The following is a 14,108-nucleotide window of genomic DNA, read 5'->3' as shown; positions in this document are numbered from 1 at the left end:
CAAGACCATCTCTCCTTCGCCTATTTCGCGTTGAACTGCGCTAGCATCTCAGACTCTGTGTTGAGATTGCGCCATACAGATGCGAGCTGTTTCCTAGAGCCCTCGTCTTTAAATCGATAGTTGAAAGACACTTAGTGCTTGAAAGGCAGATCGTTCAAGTCTCCAAATTCTGCCTTCTTGCGTCGGCCCTCGCGCCTCATGTTATATTTTTCTCTAACTTCCTCCGACTTCGTATCCAGCTCTTGAGTGAATTCTTCCAAGAACTTCGCGTCCTCATGATGGCCTTCTTGCCTCAGAAGTGCCTCGGCGTGTCTACTCCGTGCGAGCCATGGAACCAGCGATTGTCTCTTCAACATCTTTTGTACGAGACTGGGATGCGATGCCAAGTGGCGAGAGTATTTCAGGAAAGGGAATGGGTCCGGTTTGTCGGGTCTGTAGAGGGGCAGTTGCACTCTGAACGGTTCGCTGACATCCCTTTTGGCGTCAATGTTCTTGAGGAACTTTTCCCAGAGTTCCAGACTTGTGTTTGGCCATCTAGGTCGCTCGATCTTGAATTCGACGTCCGAAGGTTGATCGGATAGCCTGGTTGCCGGCATCATAAGTAGTTTGGCGACTTGCACAATGGCCGGAGCGACTGGTATGGAATATGTGCTCGACTTTGCACGGAAGAATGTTTCCAAAGCTGAATCCAGGCTGTCTTCCGAAGCGAACGCCTTTGCGGTAATAAGAGATCTGACAGTGTCGGCTCTCCAGGCGAACCGGTCGTTAGGGCCGACATTCTCGCGCTTTCTGCTCTTCTTCTCAATCCACTCCCATATTCTATCCTCCTTGCCCTCGTGATAGAGAAACCTCACCATGCAGTCGAGCATATCAGTATCATCCGGGAACTTGTAACTGTCGTGCTCGTTCCAGAACCAAGTGATGGCGGCTTCTCCAAGCCCATCATCGAAGCGTTCCTGTCTAATTGCTGTCTTCAAACACGAAGTAGCCAGCGATTTGGTGAGAGTTCCATCTTTGAGGTGAGCCTTGAACGTTTTGACGGGATCTTGGCCATCCGGGAGCAGACCCTTGGTGAATCTTGAGACGTGGTCAACGTGCTCAAAAGGTGGCCTGCCCTTCGATTTGTCTGTCCCCTTGCCAGTCCCCTTGCCAGTCGTCTTTCCTCGTGCTTTGTGCACAGATCTACCATCGGTATCACCAGCAGCAGCCTTATTGAAAGAGCGACTAATAACACAAGCGTGACCGGTAGAGTTTAGACCCTTTCCATTAAAGAGGCCGCTGTTTCCAAGAGAGCTAGGCGGTTTTTGAGATTGAGATATCCGGAGAGCTTGCCTGAGGCCAGCACGTAAGCTCATGTTGTTTTAGTAAAGTTGTTGATATATCTGATTGGGAAGAGGTCGGCGAGGCAATGTGAAGAGAATAGATGTTGAAGTTTGCTTCAATGCCAAGACTGTTTGCACAGCGTCGATCAGTGAATCTATACAGTTCTCGAACAGCTTTAACTTGCGAACAACATATGGAGGTTAAATGGCAACTAGGAATTGATGATCAGATGTGTTAAAGACTGGACAAAAGTATGTTAGTATTGTGATGAAGTCGGTAAAAATCGAAGTCACTGAAGAGGTCAGACTCGTCATAAAGCGGCCGATTACGGGAAAGGGCCATCTCTGGTCTGTTGTTTCCTTCAAAGTAAATTCACATCAAATGTCATTAATCTCGTCCGCATATACATAATTCTTTCAATAAGGGTAAGCCCTGCACTCATCCTCTCTACTCAAATCCAAACCGTTGGCTATTTGCTCCTCGTGTTTCTTGTCCAGATAGTTCAACAGGACATCCCCATACTTGGCTTTACCCTTATACTTGCTAACGTCATCTCCCCAACTCCTGATCGAACTTGCCAACCTTCCTGGCACGTAGTCTTCTTGCGCTATATCTGTGATGGGGTGGAAATATGTGCGGATGGTGAATAGCACACCTCCAGATCTGGGTAGACGGCGCAGAGATTGACATTCGGAGCGGAAGTAGTGATGTTCGATGGCGCGATTGGTAGCAGCAGTATCCCAAGACGGCTCTCCAGCATCTTCAGGTCCAATGCTGTAGGACCAGGCGAGATCTTCATCGACCTGGAGGAAGTAGTTGTTGCGCTTCACTGGGGCTTCGGGCTTTATGCGGCGGAAGAAGTTATTCATGCCTTTGCGGAGCTTGTCGTGGTAGCCAGGAACATCTCCACTATACAGTGTCAGCTTTGAATGCTCGTATGTGGTAAGAAAAGTCACGAACCTGTAATGGATCTCGTCAAGAGACATGCCAAGCTTATCTTGAAGACGCCAGAAACCTGCCAGCAATACCGCACCAGCGAGAAGATACATCTGACCATCCTCTTTCTCAAACATAATGGCCAAATCATCCTGTACCATACGCGCAGCCATCTGCATAGGGTCCTCGCGGTTACCGTTCATAGTCAACACATCTTTTCTGATATCGAAAATCTCGTTTGCGAACAAGTTGATCATCCCGTGTTCCGTCTTACGGAACATGCTTGGATAACGTTCCGGAAGGTAGCCACAAAGCTCTTCGAGAAGTTCCACTGCGCCGTCAAAGACTTGTGGGCTGGGATCGGTGTGGAAACACTTGCTGCCACGTTCTTCAATACGACGCTTCTTGTCGGCGTGAAACCTCGGGTAGTGATTATCGAGCTCGATCCACTCATCCCAATTCATAGTGCGAAGACCCATTGTGATATTGTATTTGGGTCCATAACGAAAAGGGCGGTACGGTAGGGGCTTGGTCGTCTCGACTGACCAGTCTGGATAGGCAGCGGCCGTTGGCCTCTTGAAGTCGGATGGGATCCATACTGTATGTCATGTCAGAAATGAGACTCGATTGAACATATATCAGTACTTACCACCTGGTGGTCGTTCAGGTACCTTAAGCTTTGTAATAGTAGGCTTTTCCGGGTCTGGTGACCGTGAGGGCAGTCTAGACTCGTGTTTTGAACCAGCGACAGCACGCTGGATGAGATATACGAAAGCGACAAGGGCCAGTCCAAGATAGATAACAGGCTTCGCTTGCTGTAGATTTGAGATGTTCTGGATGTTGCTGATGCTATCCTGCAGTAAAGCTTGTAAGTCTCTCATGGTAATAGCACTATCCGATGTCAAATTCGCAAGACGACGACGATATGGATGGAGGCAGAACTCAAATTGGTAGTAGGCGGCATGATAATTATATGTATTCTTCGTCCTAGATGTTCTTGGTCGTGACGATAAGCCTTCCGAACCCCACAATGACCATCTTATCAGCCCCGGACTAAACATCCAAAAGGGGACACTGATATGGCCAGAGTGGGGCACATGCGTCGCGAACTCCCAGCGAAGACCTCATATTGAGAGCAGGTCGACACGCCGAATTTGAAAGTCGTTCTGACTTTCCCAAAACGCTGAATCAGGTGACTGGTATCAAAAATACAAACAAAATGGAAAGCCCTAGTTCATGGATTTCCTGCGGCGAAGTAGACAGTACTCGCCCCATTGACGACGGTACTTGGATGGAATGAAGTCCCAATCAGGCACCCAGCCGATGCGGCCGATTGTACCGGTCTTCGACGCATCCAGGAAGGGCTCACATGTCAGCTTCTCCCATGTATCTGTCTGGCTGATGTAATCAGGTTCCAGAGGAGAAGGCTCGGAGCTGGGGAAGGACGAGTCGACCATGAACGAACAGTGTGATAGTTGAGTCTGCTGAAAATTAGCCGGTGAAACGACAGATCAACGGAAGAGATAGACTTACATATTTGCTGGGGTCTTCTCTGTTCTCATCATTCATACCAGTGGGTGTAAGCCACGCACCAGGATACAGGCCGAAGCCCTGGTTAGCTTGACTGAAATCGCCTGGCAGCAGGCCACTGAACTCGCTCTTCACAAACTTGGCACGGACGCCTTCAGGCAGATGGAACGAAGAGGGGAAGCGATACCACTCCTTTCCAAGGCATACGTTGTCACCAGGTCTTGTGAGTCCAGGAAGACGCAGTGGCTTGTACACGCTTAAAGGAGCGTTGTAAGCGGTAACCATACCTAGAGTTCTCCATGCGCCAAAGTCGACGGCAGCAATGAAGCACAGAGAAGCAAAGAGCAATCTCAATTTGGCGGGGATCATGGCGATCAGAGAACGTGGATTAGAAGTACCGAGCCAGCTCAGAAGGATGTGAGATCCCATGGCAGCATTGAAACCTAACGCAGGATAGATGGGGTACATGAAGCGTTCCTCCTTGTGGGGCTGTAATGTGAAGATAGCCAGCCAGAGATAGAAGGGGGTCAAGAAGAAGACACCTCGTAAATACGACTGCTTGAAGATGGGTTGGCGCAAAACGAAGGTGTGAACAAAGTAAAGAGGCATAGCAGCAACAGCGATGACGAACCAGATGTTGAAGTTCAGCAGAAGGTTGCGAATGTAGAAGTGCCAGGGCTCAGTGCCATAGATATCAGGACCTTTGCCCTCACGAGCAGCAATAACATTGTACCAGACAATGTTGAAGGGTACAATAGCCACCTTTCTGTAGAAGAAAGCGTCGAGGCAGAACTGCAAGACAAGTACAATGGTGGAACGAACAGAACCATCAAGAATGCGATAGCAGAAGCTGATGAACTCTTCCTTGTCGGTAAAATAGGCGAGGACGAACTCCTCGAGCATGAAGGGCGCAATGAGAGCAGCAGCAAAAGGCCAGCCCAGGAAAGCACCGCCAATCATGCACATCATACCCTGGGCGGTACGCATACCTCCGCGCCAGTCCATAAAGGCAGCCATACCGAGGGCGGTCGTGTACATTGAAAATGTCGAAGGCAAGAAGGAGACGGAAGCGTGGAACATGCCAGGGCTTGTAAGCATGATAAGGAAGAAGAGCATGCCGAGTCTAGGGTTGAGTGTCCTCGAAATCTTCGTGTACAGTCTAGCTTCCGAAGCAGCGCAGACAGCACCTAGCATGATGCGCAAGAAGTAGAACTTCCATACTTTGGGCAGTCCCCAGATGGGGATAACGCGACGTAGGCCAATGACAAAGGCATGAAGAGTGACATAGGCCCAGCTACGAATGGCGTAGTCAGGAGAGTACTCCCACGTCTGCTTGCCGTAACCATCGGTCAAGTAGTGCGTGGGCTCGTAGTAGTTGTAGACCTCGTCGCAATCTTGTATAGGGAAGTAGAGAGCAGCCAGCGCATGAGCAGCTGCTAGGATGTAGAAGGTGATCAAGGGATTGAGGTATATCGGGTCGGCGATAGCGTCGAGAGGTTTTGTGAGGTCGGCAGGAAACATGTGAACCGGGCGTGCTTCTGCGGGAGCTGTTGGCGTCACGGGAAGAGCCTTGTTGTTTTGCAATTTCGCCGCCTTGCTGGCCGTCATGGTCGTCATAAATTGCCTACGCGCCGGACGCGACGGTGGAGGAGGTGATGGCATCGCTGTTGTCGAACGATTGGTGTTGAGAGGGAAGGAGCAAGAAGCAGCTCTCCACTAGCAATTGTCTGTCAATATTGAATCAATAGGGCTGAGCGCGCCATTGCGGGGGCGGGAGGGTCCGCGCTACATTGTACGGAGTAACGGAGATAAGGGCCGCATCAACCATCACTTTTAGGACCTGCAATTCGACATAATCCGACAACTCGACAAGAAACTGATTGTTTAGTTGGATAAGTCACTAGCACTTCGGACTCTGACGCGCTCATCTTAGTTTGTTAACGGAACCAGGCTGGATAGATGTTTGGACTCGATGTGCAGCCCACTCCTCTATCCTCTCCAGGCTTGTCCATCCTAGACCCAATCTGACTACATAATGCTCCCAAGTATCTCTATGGAACATCTCATTGACTTGTTTCTGGGGCATAGGGTAATAGGTGTAACGCTTGTTGTGAGCCTCATCCCTGCCCTCGAGCAGGACGTCCTCGTTCTCATTAGTCGCCTTCCACGCATCCCACTTGCCTGCGAAACATATTCCGTACGGCGAATAGTAATACTGTTGGTGCATATGCTCAAAACTCATAGGCCATTGGAAGAACTTCTGGGGCTTTGGTACCCCTTTCAATATATGATCAATCAGAGCATCTCCCAGCTCGTTGCTTCTGTTGCCTGGCAGCCAGGGCTCGTCTGGCAATTGTTTAGCCGGCTCCGTCATGTCTGGCTTCTCGAAATAAGCAAGGCTAAAGGCATGTGCGAACTCATGGACCAAAACACAAGCAAAGAGAAATCCTGTACGCCTGATGGCACAATCGAGATCGAATGGTCCGGGTTTGCGGTTCTGAGGTATCCCGGCCAAACCCATAAAGTCTTCGAAGTATTCCTCGTACGCGTTGTCCTGCGACCTAGTCTCGTAGTCCCGCAAGACGTTGTAGTACATCCAACCTATGGCGATATCTGACTTGCGAGTGAGACTAAGCTTCGTCAGTATCTCTAGAAATGGGCATGTAATGGACTACTACTCACGGGCCAGAGGCGGGATCATATTTTTTATTCGTACCGTAACGTATGTCGGTACATGCCACAGCACTGTTCTTCATCATGACTCCCTCATCTTCCCAGTAGAAGCTGGTATACTTGCGCATGTCAGCCATTTTGTCATAGGTGGCCTTCAGCTCGGAGTCGGTCAAAGTGCCAGACAATTTCAGTCTCCTGTACGGGCCTAGCTTGGAATCTACAAGAGTATCCCACCGATCTGGAGATGAAATTGCGTGGAAAACCTGCAACGTAATCGGGTCGTCCAGGAATGCAGTCGCTAGGAGTAAAGGTGTTCTAATAGTCGCATACTGGGCATCGTCCATGTTCCGCCACATCTCCTTCCTAAACACTGGATGAATTTGCTCGTTCAAGTCTTTGGTGATATCTCTTAGATTGCGAGCATGTCGGCCGACAGGATCATCTTCCTCGGTTTCTTGGATTGGAACGTTGATGAAACCAGCTCTGTCTAGCAACTGCAAGCCCCATTTGTGGACCAGGTCATGCCAGTGTCTTGATTCACTAGAACTACCAAGGCGGTATTTCACGTCGAATTCGTCGTCGCTGAACTTTCCTCCAATAGGATCGGCTTTATTCAATTGTCTGATTTGGAAGCCCTTGCCGTCGGGATTGTCTGTCGCGCCGAAATTTTTCGCGTACAATTCCAAGTCCGGATCGACAAGAGTGTAGTTACCTTTCATTGCAATACTGCCCGGGAATTTGGGCGGGTATGGAATCTTGAAAGGTAGCCAGCCGTCGAAGATGCTGCCGTTGTTGACATCTGAGTCTTCCATGTCGACATCTGAGTCCTCCATTGCGTTCTTCGTGTATGCCACTGTATGTTTCAGCAGGGTACGTGTTTTTGAGGAAGTCTTGATATTCAAGACACGTTCGGAGAGTCGAAACCCTGCTCGAATATGGAAGTGACTCCAACCGCATGCGGTGGAGGTAACAAAGAAAAGGTGCCTGAGTAGGACCCGAGAGCATAAGCTCTCGAGCGCGTGGTCGAAGGTAGATCGAACAATGAATGCAACACCATTTTCGCGGAACCCATACCTCCTTTGAGCAGTGCGTCAGGAATTGTGATACGATCAAGAAGAATGGATGAAACAGAAGCACGAATGAGAAGGAGCGGACTCCGAAGCATGCTTGGCATGGACGGGCGTGGGGGCGCGGAGAAGCATGGCGCTAAGCGTAACGCCGTCACAAAGTCCGAGTAAATCTCATCTTTTTCTCCTGCGCAAAGAAAACACCGTCATCATCTTCTCACAAGCAATCGATGTTTGAGACGAGTCCAAGACCGAACAAGCGTGCCCGTCTGTCTCCTTCGCCTACCATGTCGAATTCTGCTCCAGTCGACGATGTAGACGACATCTACGGCACTCCATCTGCCAACAACACTCCAGCTCTCCAGACGGCCCAAGCAACCAGCTACATCGATGCGAAGCAACAACCCTCAGTTCACTCTCCCAGCGCCGGCATCCCTGGTCTGGGCTCTTTTCCTCCCGCCGCTCCTCTGATCATCTCCCAACCCCAACCCGATCAAGTCCAACACGCCGCACAAGTTAAGACTGAAGAGAAGGAAGACAAGGTCACCGAAGCTGCTATCGAACAACCTGCCACCGCCGCTGCCGAAGATGCCGCACCCATCGTCGCCCAAGCCGCCATTCCCGATGCTACCTCGGCACTCTTTGACGCTCTTGGTAACAATGACGAACTGAACAAGAACCTTCCTGCCCACGCCGCCGGCGAGCCCGAACCCACCTCTTCATCTACCCTCGCTGCCGAGCCCGCTGCTGCCGAGCCCGTTGCCGCCTCGACGTCAACAAAGCCTCCCATTGATCGGGAGTTCATCGAAGCTGCTCAGGCGCAAAAAGGTGCCGAGGGTGCTGAATGGCAATACGACACATCTGACGCAGAGTCCTCGGACGATTCTTCCAGTGATGACTCCTCCAGCGATGAGGATGATAGTGACGATGAAGATTACCCGCTGCTTGACCCCGCCACTGCCGCCAGGATGCTCATGGACGAGGGTGGTGCCGACGATGAGGATGGTGGTAACAAGGCTGCTGGTGGAGGCCACCTTCGCACCAAGAACGAGCTGCCAGAAGAGATCGTCCCTAAGCCCGATGTCACTGTCACCCCCGATATGAAGATCACACCCCTGGGTGCCGTTCAGCACGTTGTCGAACACATGATTCTCATCAAAGCCTTCACGTCTGGAGAGTACCAGGTACTCGAGTCTGGTTCTGTCTTGTGCTTGGAGAACCGCGAGGTCATCGGCATCGTTGCTGATCTTATTGGCAGGGTCGAGGAACCCTTGTACTCTGTTGCTTTTACCAGACCTTCGGATATCTCAGATCTCGGCATCGCAACAAACACGAAGATCTTTTATGTCGACGATCACTCCACATACGTTTTCACCCAACCTTTGAAGAACATGAAGGGTACTGACGCCTCTAATCTGCACGACGAGGAGGTCGCAGATGAAGAGATGGAGTTCTCTGACGACGAGGCCGAGGCCGCCTACAAGAGAGCCAAAAAGGAAGCAAAGAAGGGCGCAAGAGCTGCCCGCGACCAGCCTAGTCAGGGTCCCGCTGCTGCAACAGCAAAGCCCTACACTGGTGGTGCCATGAACTACGACGATGAGCCTGAAGCTGAGGATATGTACACTCCTCTTGCCCGTCCTGATAACCTTCAAGACATGATGGTGAACGCACCGCCAGCTCGCCGCCAGTTTGCCGAACGCGGTGGTAGAGGACGTGGTAGAGGCCGTGGAGGAGACAGAGGCCGTGGAGATCGTGGCAGAGGCGGTCGTGGTGGTCGCGGCGGAGCTGACAGCGCAAACCAGCGCAAGGGCCCGTCCAACTCATACCCTGACACACACAACGCTGGTGCGCAATCATACACCCAGCAATCTCTCCCGCAAAAGCCTGCCGTGCCCCAGCAAATGCAGCAGATGCAGCAGATGCCGCAGATGCAACAGATGTGGAACCAGGTCCAGCCGCAGATGAACGCACCATTTGGATTCCCCCAGTTCAACCAGCAGCAGTTCCCCCCTCCACCTCCTGTCCCTCAAACTCAGTCGCCTTTCCAGAACATGCAGTTCGGATGGCCACCTAACCCTCAATTCTTCAATCAGGGTCAGCAACAGCAGCCTTACCAGTTCCCTGGAACATCTGCAGGAACATACTTCAACCCAGCATTCTTCCAGCAACAACAGCAGCAGCAGCAGCAGCAAGCCCCCCCAGCACCTGCTCAATCTGCCCCTCAGCCTCCTCCTTCAGCTGAGCAGATCCAGAATGCCGCCGATCTCTTCCGCAGGCTCCAAGAGCAACAGCAGCAGCAGCAGCAGCAACAGTAGTATGGTTGGTAGCCGTCTGTAGCACGAGTCCATGGTAGGACACTTTCAATACCAAGAAAACTACCATATCGTACCCATAATACCAAGAAGTTCACGATAATCATCCATTCTTCTCTTATCACCAGGGCGCAGCAATTAATAGCGGTTGTGAATCATGTTGTTTGTCGCAGGAATCTGTTGAGGCTTGGAAGGATGAAACCCAAGATGTTGGTCAACCAGAAAATAGGAGAAGATGGAAAGGGGAAAAGAACAGTTTCGTAAGTCGCTTCAGATTCACCGAAGATCGGCATGTAGATAGAGAAGTGGAAGGCCTACAAGACGACCTTCTTTTTACCAAACCAAAACTGTAATACATAAAACGCCATGTCTCCCACCCAGGGGCCAGGGCATGTCGGGGTGCATTCTCGGGACCGTGAGATCCTCTGCGGGCGTGGCGCGAGTGTCCACCCCCGGCAACTCAAAAGACTCGTGGCGCTTCTGACACGCGAGTCGCTGTCGTTCAGCGAACCCGAGAACACAGGCAGAAGGCGGTTAAAGCCGGCGCGACGACCCTTGTCCTCGGATTTGGCTTTCTGCTTTCTACTTGCTTATCTTTGCAGACTCCCGGTCGAATCATGGCGTTTCTTTCATCTCAGCAAGCCACAAGATAGCGACTTGCTGCATCTCTGCATATAAAGGTGTATCTTCCTGTAAGAGGCTTTGCAATAACTCGATGCCAATCCACTTGGCGATGTGCTCCGCCCCGTGCAAGAAACACGGCATATCGTCAACGGATTCACATGTCACAGATGTGTGAGTGTTGGTCTGGTTTGGCTCACAAGCCGTTGCTGTAGTGCTTTTTGGGTGAAAGATAAGAAGTTCGCACGGCCAATCAGAACCCCGGAGAACAGACCTCTTGTCAAGCTTCTCGAACTCACAGGGCGCATCGCTAGCTCGAACAGGCAAGGACTAGCCAAGTGATAAGCTCTTCCGAGTTCGGCGATACTACTCTGACGACTCTGACTGGACGACGTTCGTTGTTATCAAGCACTGTTGCGATGGACACATTGTGTTGCTAATAATCATCCACTGTCCCTCTATTTGCAAAACCAAGCATTGCATCCAAGGAGCGCCATACCGTCATGTATTCTGCATGTGTCTCGTCGTGGATACGCGAACTGGTGAGGCAAGCAACACCGAAAAGTCATGGCCAACAAGCGATTGAGCGCGATGATGGTCGTCCAAGGCTTCGAATCGGGCCTGTGGGTGGCAAAACCAGCAAATCACAGCCGGCCCTTTCTAACATCATGATCAAGTCACACTGCTTTTACTACTACCTTGTGGGGTTGTTGATGGTTGACCAAGCAAGTCAGGTAAGCAAGGTTTTTCGGTTGTCTTGTCACGGAGATCCAGGGCACAAAAAAGCAGTGGTTTTATGGCTTGCAGTGCCAAAATAACCCGTTGCGCGCGGTTCGCTGATAAGGCCAGCCCGCTTCCGCAAGAATTTCAGTTTCGATGGGCAGATCGTTTGACGTACAATAAACCCTTCGATTGTCACCTTTAAGTGTGGCCCGTTTCCCTCCGTAAGTTGGGACTCTTCAAGAGAGCCAGATCCCGACCCTCGGGCCCCATTATTTTATCCTCATCCCATCAGTCCGTCAGTGCACATCGCCCGTTGTTGCCGCGTGCTGAGCCAGTGACGGTTGTTAGAAGACCTCTTTATATATCCTCTTGCTTCCCCCAACCTTCCCCAGCAGTTGTTTGCATATCCGTGTGTCCATCTTTCCACCTTTCAATCTATTCGCCCTATTCCACCTCTTCTGTGGAGTATTATTTAACCCTCTGGAGCAACGACTTCACTGGCATTGACATCAAGGACTTCTCTATTCTTTCCACGAGCGCCATCGCTCGACCTTCATATCAACAATGTCTTACTCCTGGGTCGGCGCACCCACCGAATTCAATGGCACATCTCCGTTGGGTGGTGATTCCAGTAAGTTATACTAGACTCATCTCGACATGGTATCCAGAGCATTGTCTGACCTCATCCGCTCGTAGCCAACGAAAACTTGAACCAATGGTACCAATCTGGTGACCAGGCCTACATTCTTATCGCCTCGGCTATGGTGTTGATCATGATTCCGGGTCTTGGGTTCCTCTACTCTGGTCTCGCACGCAGAAAGTCAGCGCTCAGTATGATCTGGGCGTGTATGGCTTCGTGTTCAGTCATCACCTTCCAATGGTACTTCTGGGGATACTCTCTGGCTTTCTCAGACTACGCAACCAACGGCTTCATTGGCGACTTGCAAAAGTTTGGTCTCATGAAGACTCTTGGTGCTCCCTCTCCCGGCTCGCCTCTGATTCCTGAGCTTCTCTACGCATTCTACCAGGTACGCTTTCGTTATATTAACCGTGTTACCGATAGACTTTCTAACAATCTGACAGATGCAATTCTGCGCCGTTACCGCCGCTATTGTTGTTGGCGCCGTCGCTGAGCGTGGTCGCCTGATTCCTTGCATGGTCTTCATCTTCTTCTGGGCCACTCTCGTCTACTGCCCCGTCGCATGCTGGGTTTGGGGTGCCAACGGATGGGCCTTCTCCTGGGGTGTTCTCGACTACGCTGGTGGTGGTCCCGTCGAAATCGTCTCGGGTATGTCTGCCCTCGCCTACTCGATGATTCTCGGAAGACGTCAAGAGAAGATGATGCTCAACTTCCGTCCCCACAACGTCTCTCTCATCACCCTCGGTACCGTCTTCCTCTGGTTCGGTTGGTTGGGCTTCAACGGTGGTTCTGCTTTCGGTGCCAACCTTCGCGCTACCATGGCTTGCTGGAACTCCAACTTGACCGCCATGTTTGCTGCTATTGCTTGGGTTGTTCTTGATTGGAGACTTGCTCGCAAGTGGTCCATGGTCGGTTGGTGTTCCGGTACCATCTCAGGTCTCGTCGCTGCCACTCCCGCTTCCGGTTTCATCACTCCCTGGGCCTCCGTCGTTCTCGGTATCACCACTGGTATCGTGTGCAACTTTGCAACCAAGATCAAGTTCTGGATCCGTATTGATGACGCTATGGATGTGTTCGCTGAGCACGGTGTCGCTGGTATGGTTGGTCTCTTCTTCAACGGTATTTTCGCCGCTTCCTACATTATCGGTCTCGATGGTGTCAACAACGGTATCGACGGTGGTTGGATCCAGCACAACTGGAAGCAGCTTTACATGCAAATTGCCTACATCGCCGCTGTCACCGCCTACTCTTTCGTTATCAGCGCTGCCATCGCCTTTGTTATCAACAAGATTCCTGGACTCCACCTTCGCGCTTCTGAGGAGGCTGAGCTTCTCGGTATGGATGATGACCAGCTCGGCGAGTTCGCCTACGATTACGTTGAGGTTCGCCGTGACTACCTCGCCTGGACTCCCGCCCGCGACCAGCCTGAGACCGCCGACCACCAGATCCCTCAGGGTGACCGCCACGGTATCCCGCAACACTCGCAAATGCTCGAGGGCAAAGCTCCCAGCGAGAGCGACAGCCAAGGAAACGAGCACACCGGTATTGGTGGTGACCGCCACGCAGTCGCCTACGAGAAGGCAGAGCGTGAACAGCGCACTTTGGACGGTTAAACAACCCCCTCTGCCTTTCTTCTTAACGACCTCTTGTTTTTCATGTTTTGCGACAAAGATCTTTGCGTTCTAGGGGTTTCTGAACAAAAGTCTACGTTTATTAGACCGACGCTGGTCCTCGGTGCACCAATCTTGTTAGAACTATCCTATTTTTTTGTTTCCGGGGAGCGGGTTTTGTTGAAGAGTTGGGATATTTGTTGCGCGATACCACCACCATATTGTTTTTCTCATTCTATTTGTATATCTTTCTATACTTCGATCTACTATACCCGATGGTAATACACCTATTTTGGATCAATATGTTGTTCCTTCCTCACCTGTGATTTTGCTCGATCGCTCCTTCTCAACGTTCACGTGTCATTCGAAATATTTTCGTCTTCCACCTTTGAAGGCTGCGAAAACTGATGTATCGCTCCGTCGGCCGAAAGCTCGACCTTGATTGCGACAATACATTATCAAATACGCTTGACTGACAGACCACCACACCCTTCTACTGACCATATTCTATCCGTTTCCACCAATAGACGACTGCGTCTTGTGTCCCTCAACGCATGTCAGGATTTGAAGAGATCTTGTTAGCGGCATGATGCGATCATCGGTATACAAGATTTGCCGGGATCAAGTAATCTGAAGCTTGTGATTGGACAATGCCCCCAGCCACAGAGCCTCA

At 51.1% G+C, this 14,108-nt stretch overlaps 5 protein-coding genes across 5 annotated transcripts; 2 read left to right on the top strand and 3 right to left on the bottom strand.

Annotated features, from left to right (window-relative positions):
* Window positions 1–131: 131 nt before the first annotated feature.
* M438DRAFT_278707 (uncharacterized protein) lies at window positions 132–1,355 on the bottom strand (the record flags this gene model as incomplete). Its single annotated transcript, XM_029901024.1, has 1 exon — window positions 132–1,355. The coding sequence occupies one exon, from the start codon at window positions 1,353–1,355 to the stop codon at window positions 132–134; it is 1,224 nt and encodes a 407-aa protein (XP_029758107.1).
* A 304-nt stretch (window positions 1,356–1,659) lies between these two features.
* Window positions 1,660–5,475, bottom strand: M438DRAFT_407571 (uncharacterized protein). Its single transcript, XM_029909904.1, has 5 exons — window positions 3,793–5,475; window positions 3,547–3,740; window positions 2,909–3,333; window positions 2,284–2,857; window positions 1,660–2,232 (listed from the first exon to the last, which is right to left on the bottom strand). The coding sequence occupies exons 1-5, from the start codon at window positions 5,449–5,451 to the stop codon at window positions 1,740–1,742; spliced, it is 3,345 nt and encodes a 1,114-aa protein (XP_029758106.1). The 5' UTR covers window positions 5,452–5,475; the 3' UTR covers window positions 1,660–1,739.
* Window positions 5,476–6,436: 961 nt separating this feature from the next.
* Window positions 6,437–7,527, bottom strand: M438DRAFT_65361 (uncharacterized protein). Its single transcript, XM_029910226.1, has one exon. It carries the CDS (start codon window positions 7,293–7,295, stop codon window positions 6,468–6,470), a length of 828 nt encoding a protein of 275 aa, XP_029758105.1. The 5' UTR covers window positions 7,296–7,527; the 3' UTR covers window positions 6,437–6,467.
* Window positions 7,528–7,724: 197 nt separating this feature from the next.
* Window positions 7,725–10,156, top strand: M438DRAFT_347639 (NAF1-domain-containing protein). The gene has a single exon (XM_029905949.1). The coding sequence runs from the start codon at window positions 7,760–7,762 to the stop codon at window positions 9,842–9,844; it is 2,085 nt and encodes a 694-aa protein (XP_029758104.1). The 5' UTR covers window positions 7,725–7,759; the 3' UTR covers window positions 9,845–10,156.
* Window positions 10,157–11,371: 1,215 nt separating this feature from the next.
* On the top strand, window positions 11,372–13,741 carry M438DRAFT_323460 (ammonium transporter). The gene is made up of 3 exons (XM_029903011.1): window positions 11,372–11,816; window positions 11,882–12,213; window positions 12,269–13,741. Exons 1-3 carry the CDS (start codon window positions 11,750–11,752, stop codon window positions 13,436–13,438), a joined length of 1,569 nt encoding a protein of 522 aa, XP_029758103.1. The 5' UTR covers window positions 11,372–11,749; the 3' UTR covers window positions 13,439–13,741.
* The last annotated feature ends 367 nt before the right edge of the window (window positions 13,742–14,108 follow it).

The sequence above is a fragment of the Aureobasidium pullulans genome (assembly GCF_000721785.1).
Source record: "Aureobasidium pullulans EXF-150 unplaced genomic scaffold scaffold_16, whole genome shotgun sequence".
NCBI lineage: Eukaryota > Fungi > Ascomycota > Dothideomycetes > Dothideales > Saccotheciaceae > Aureobasidium > Aureobasidium pullulans.
This window is presented reverse-complemented; position numbering and strand designations above follow the sequence as displayed.

What these genes read in the sequence shown, in the direction of transcription:
- M438DRAFT_407571 (XM_029909904.1), bottom strand. Translation starts at nt 5,451, where the DNA reads ATGCCATCACCTCCTCCACCGTCGCGTCCGGCGCGTAGGCAATTTATG. An exon ending in GAGAAGACCCCAGCAAATAT is followed by an intron (nt 3,741 to 3,792) that starts GTAAGTCTATCT and finishes AATTTTCAGCAG; the next exon opens with ACTCAACTATCACACTGTTC. An exon ending in TGGGACTTCATTCCATCCAA is followed by an intron (nt 3,334 to 3,546) that starts GTACCGTCGTCA and finishes TGGCCATATCAG; the next exon opens with TGTCCCCTTTTGGATGTTTA.
- M438DRAFT_65361 (XM_029910226.1), bottom strand. Translation starts at nt 7,295, where the DNA reads ATGGAGGACTCAGATGTCGACATGGAAGACTCAGATGTCAACAACGGC.
- M438DRAFT_347639 (XM_029905949.1), top strand. Translation starts at nt 7,760, where the DNA reads ATGTTTGAGACGAGTCCAAGACCGAACAAGCGTGCCCGTCTGTCTCCT.
- M438DRAFT_323460 (XM_029903011.1), top strand. Translation starts at nt 11,750, where the DNA reads ATGTCTTACTCCTGGGTCGGCGCACCCACCGAATTCAATGGCACATCT. An exon ending in TCCGTTGGGTGGTGATTCCA is followed by an intron (nt 11,817 to 11,881) that starts GTAAGTTATACT and finishes ATCCGCTCGTAG; the next exon opens with CCAACGAAAACTTGAACCAA. An exon ending in TTCTCTACGCATTCTACCAG is followed by an intron (nt 12,214 to 12,268) that starts GTACGCTTTCGT and finishes ACAATCTGACAG; the next exon opens with ATGCAATTCTGCGCCGTTAC.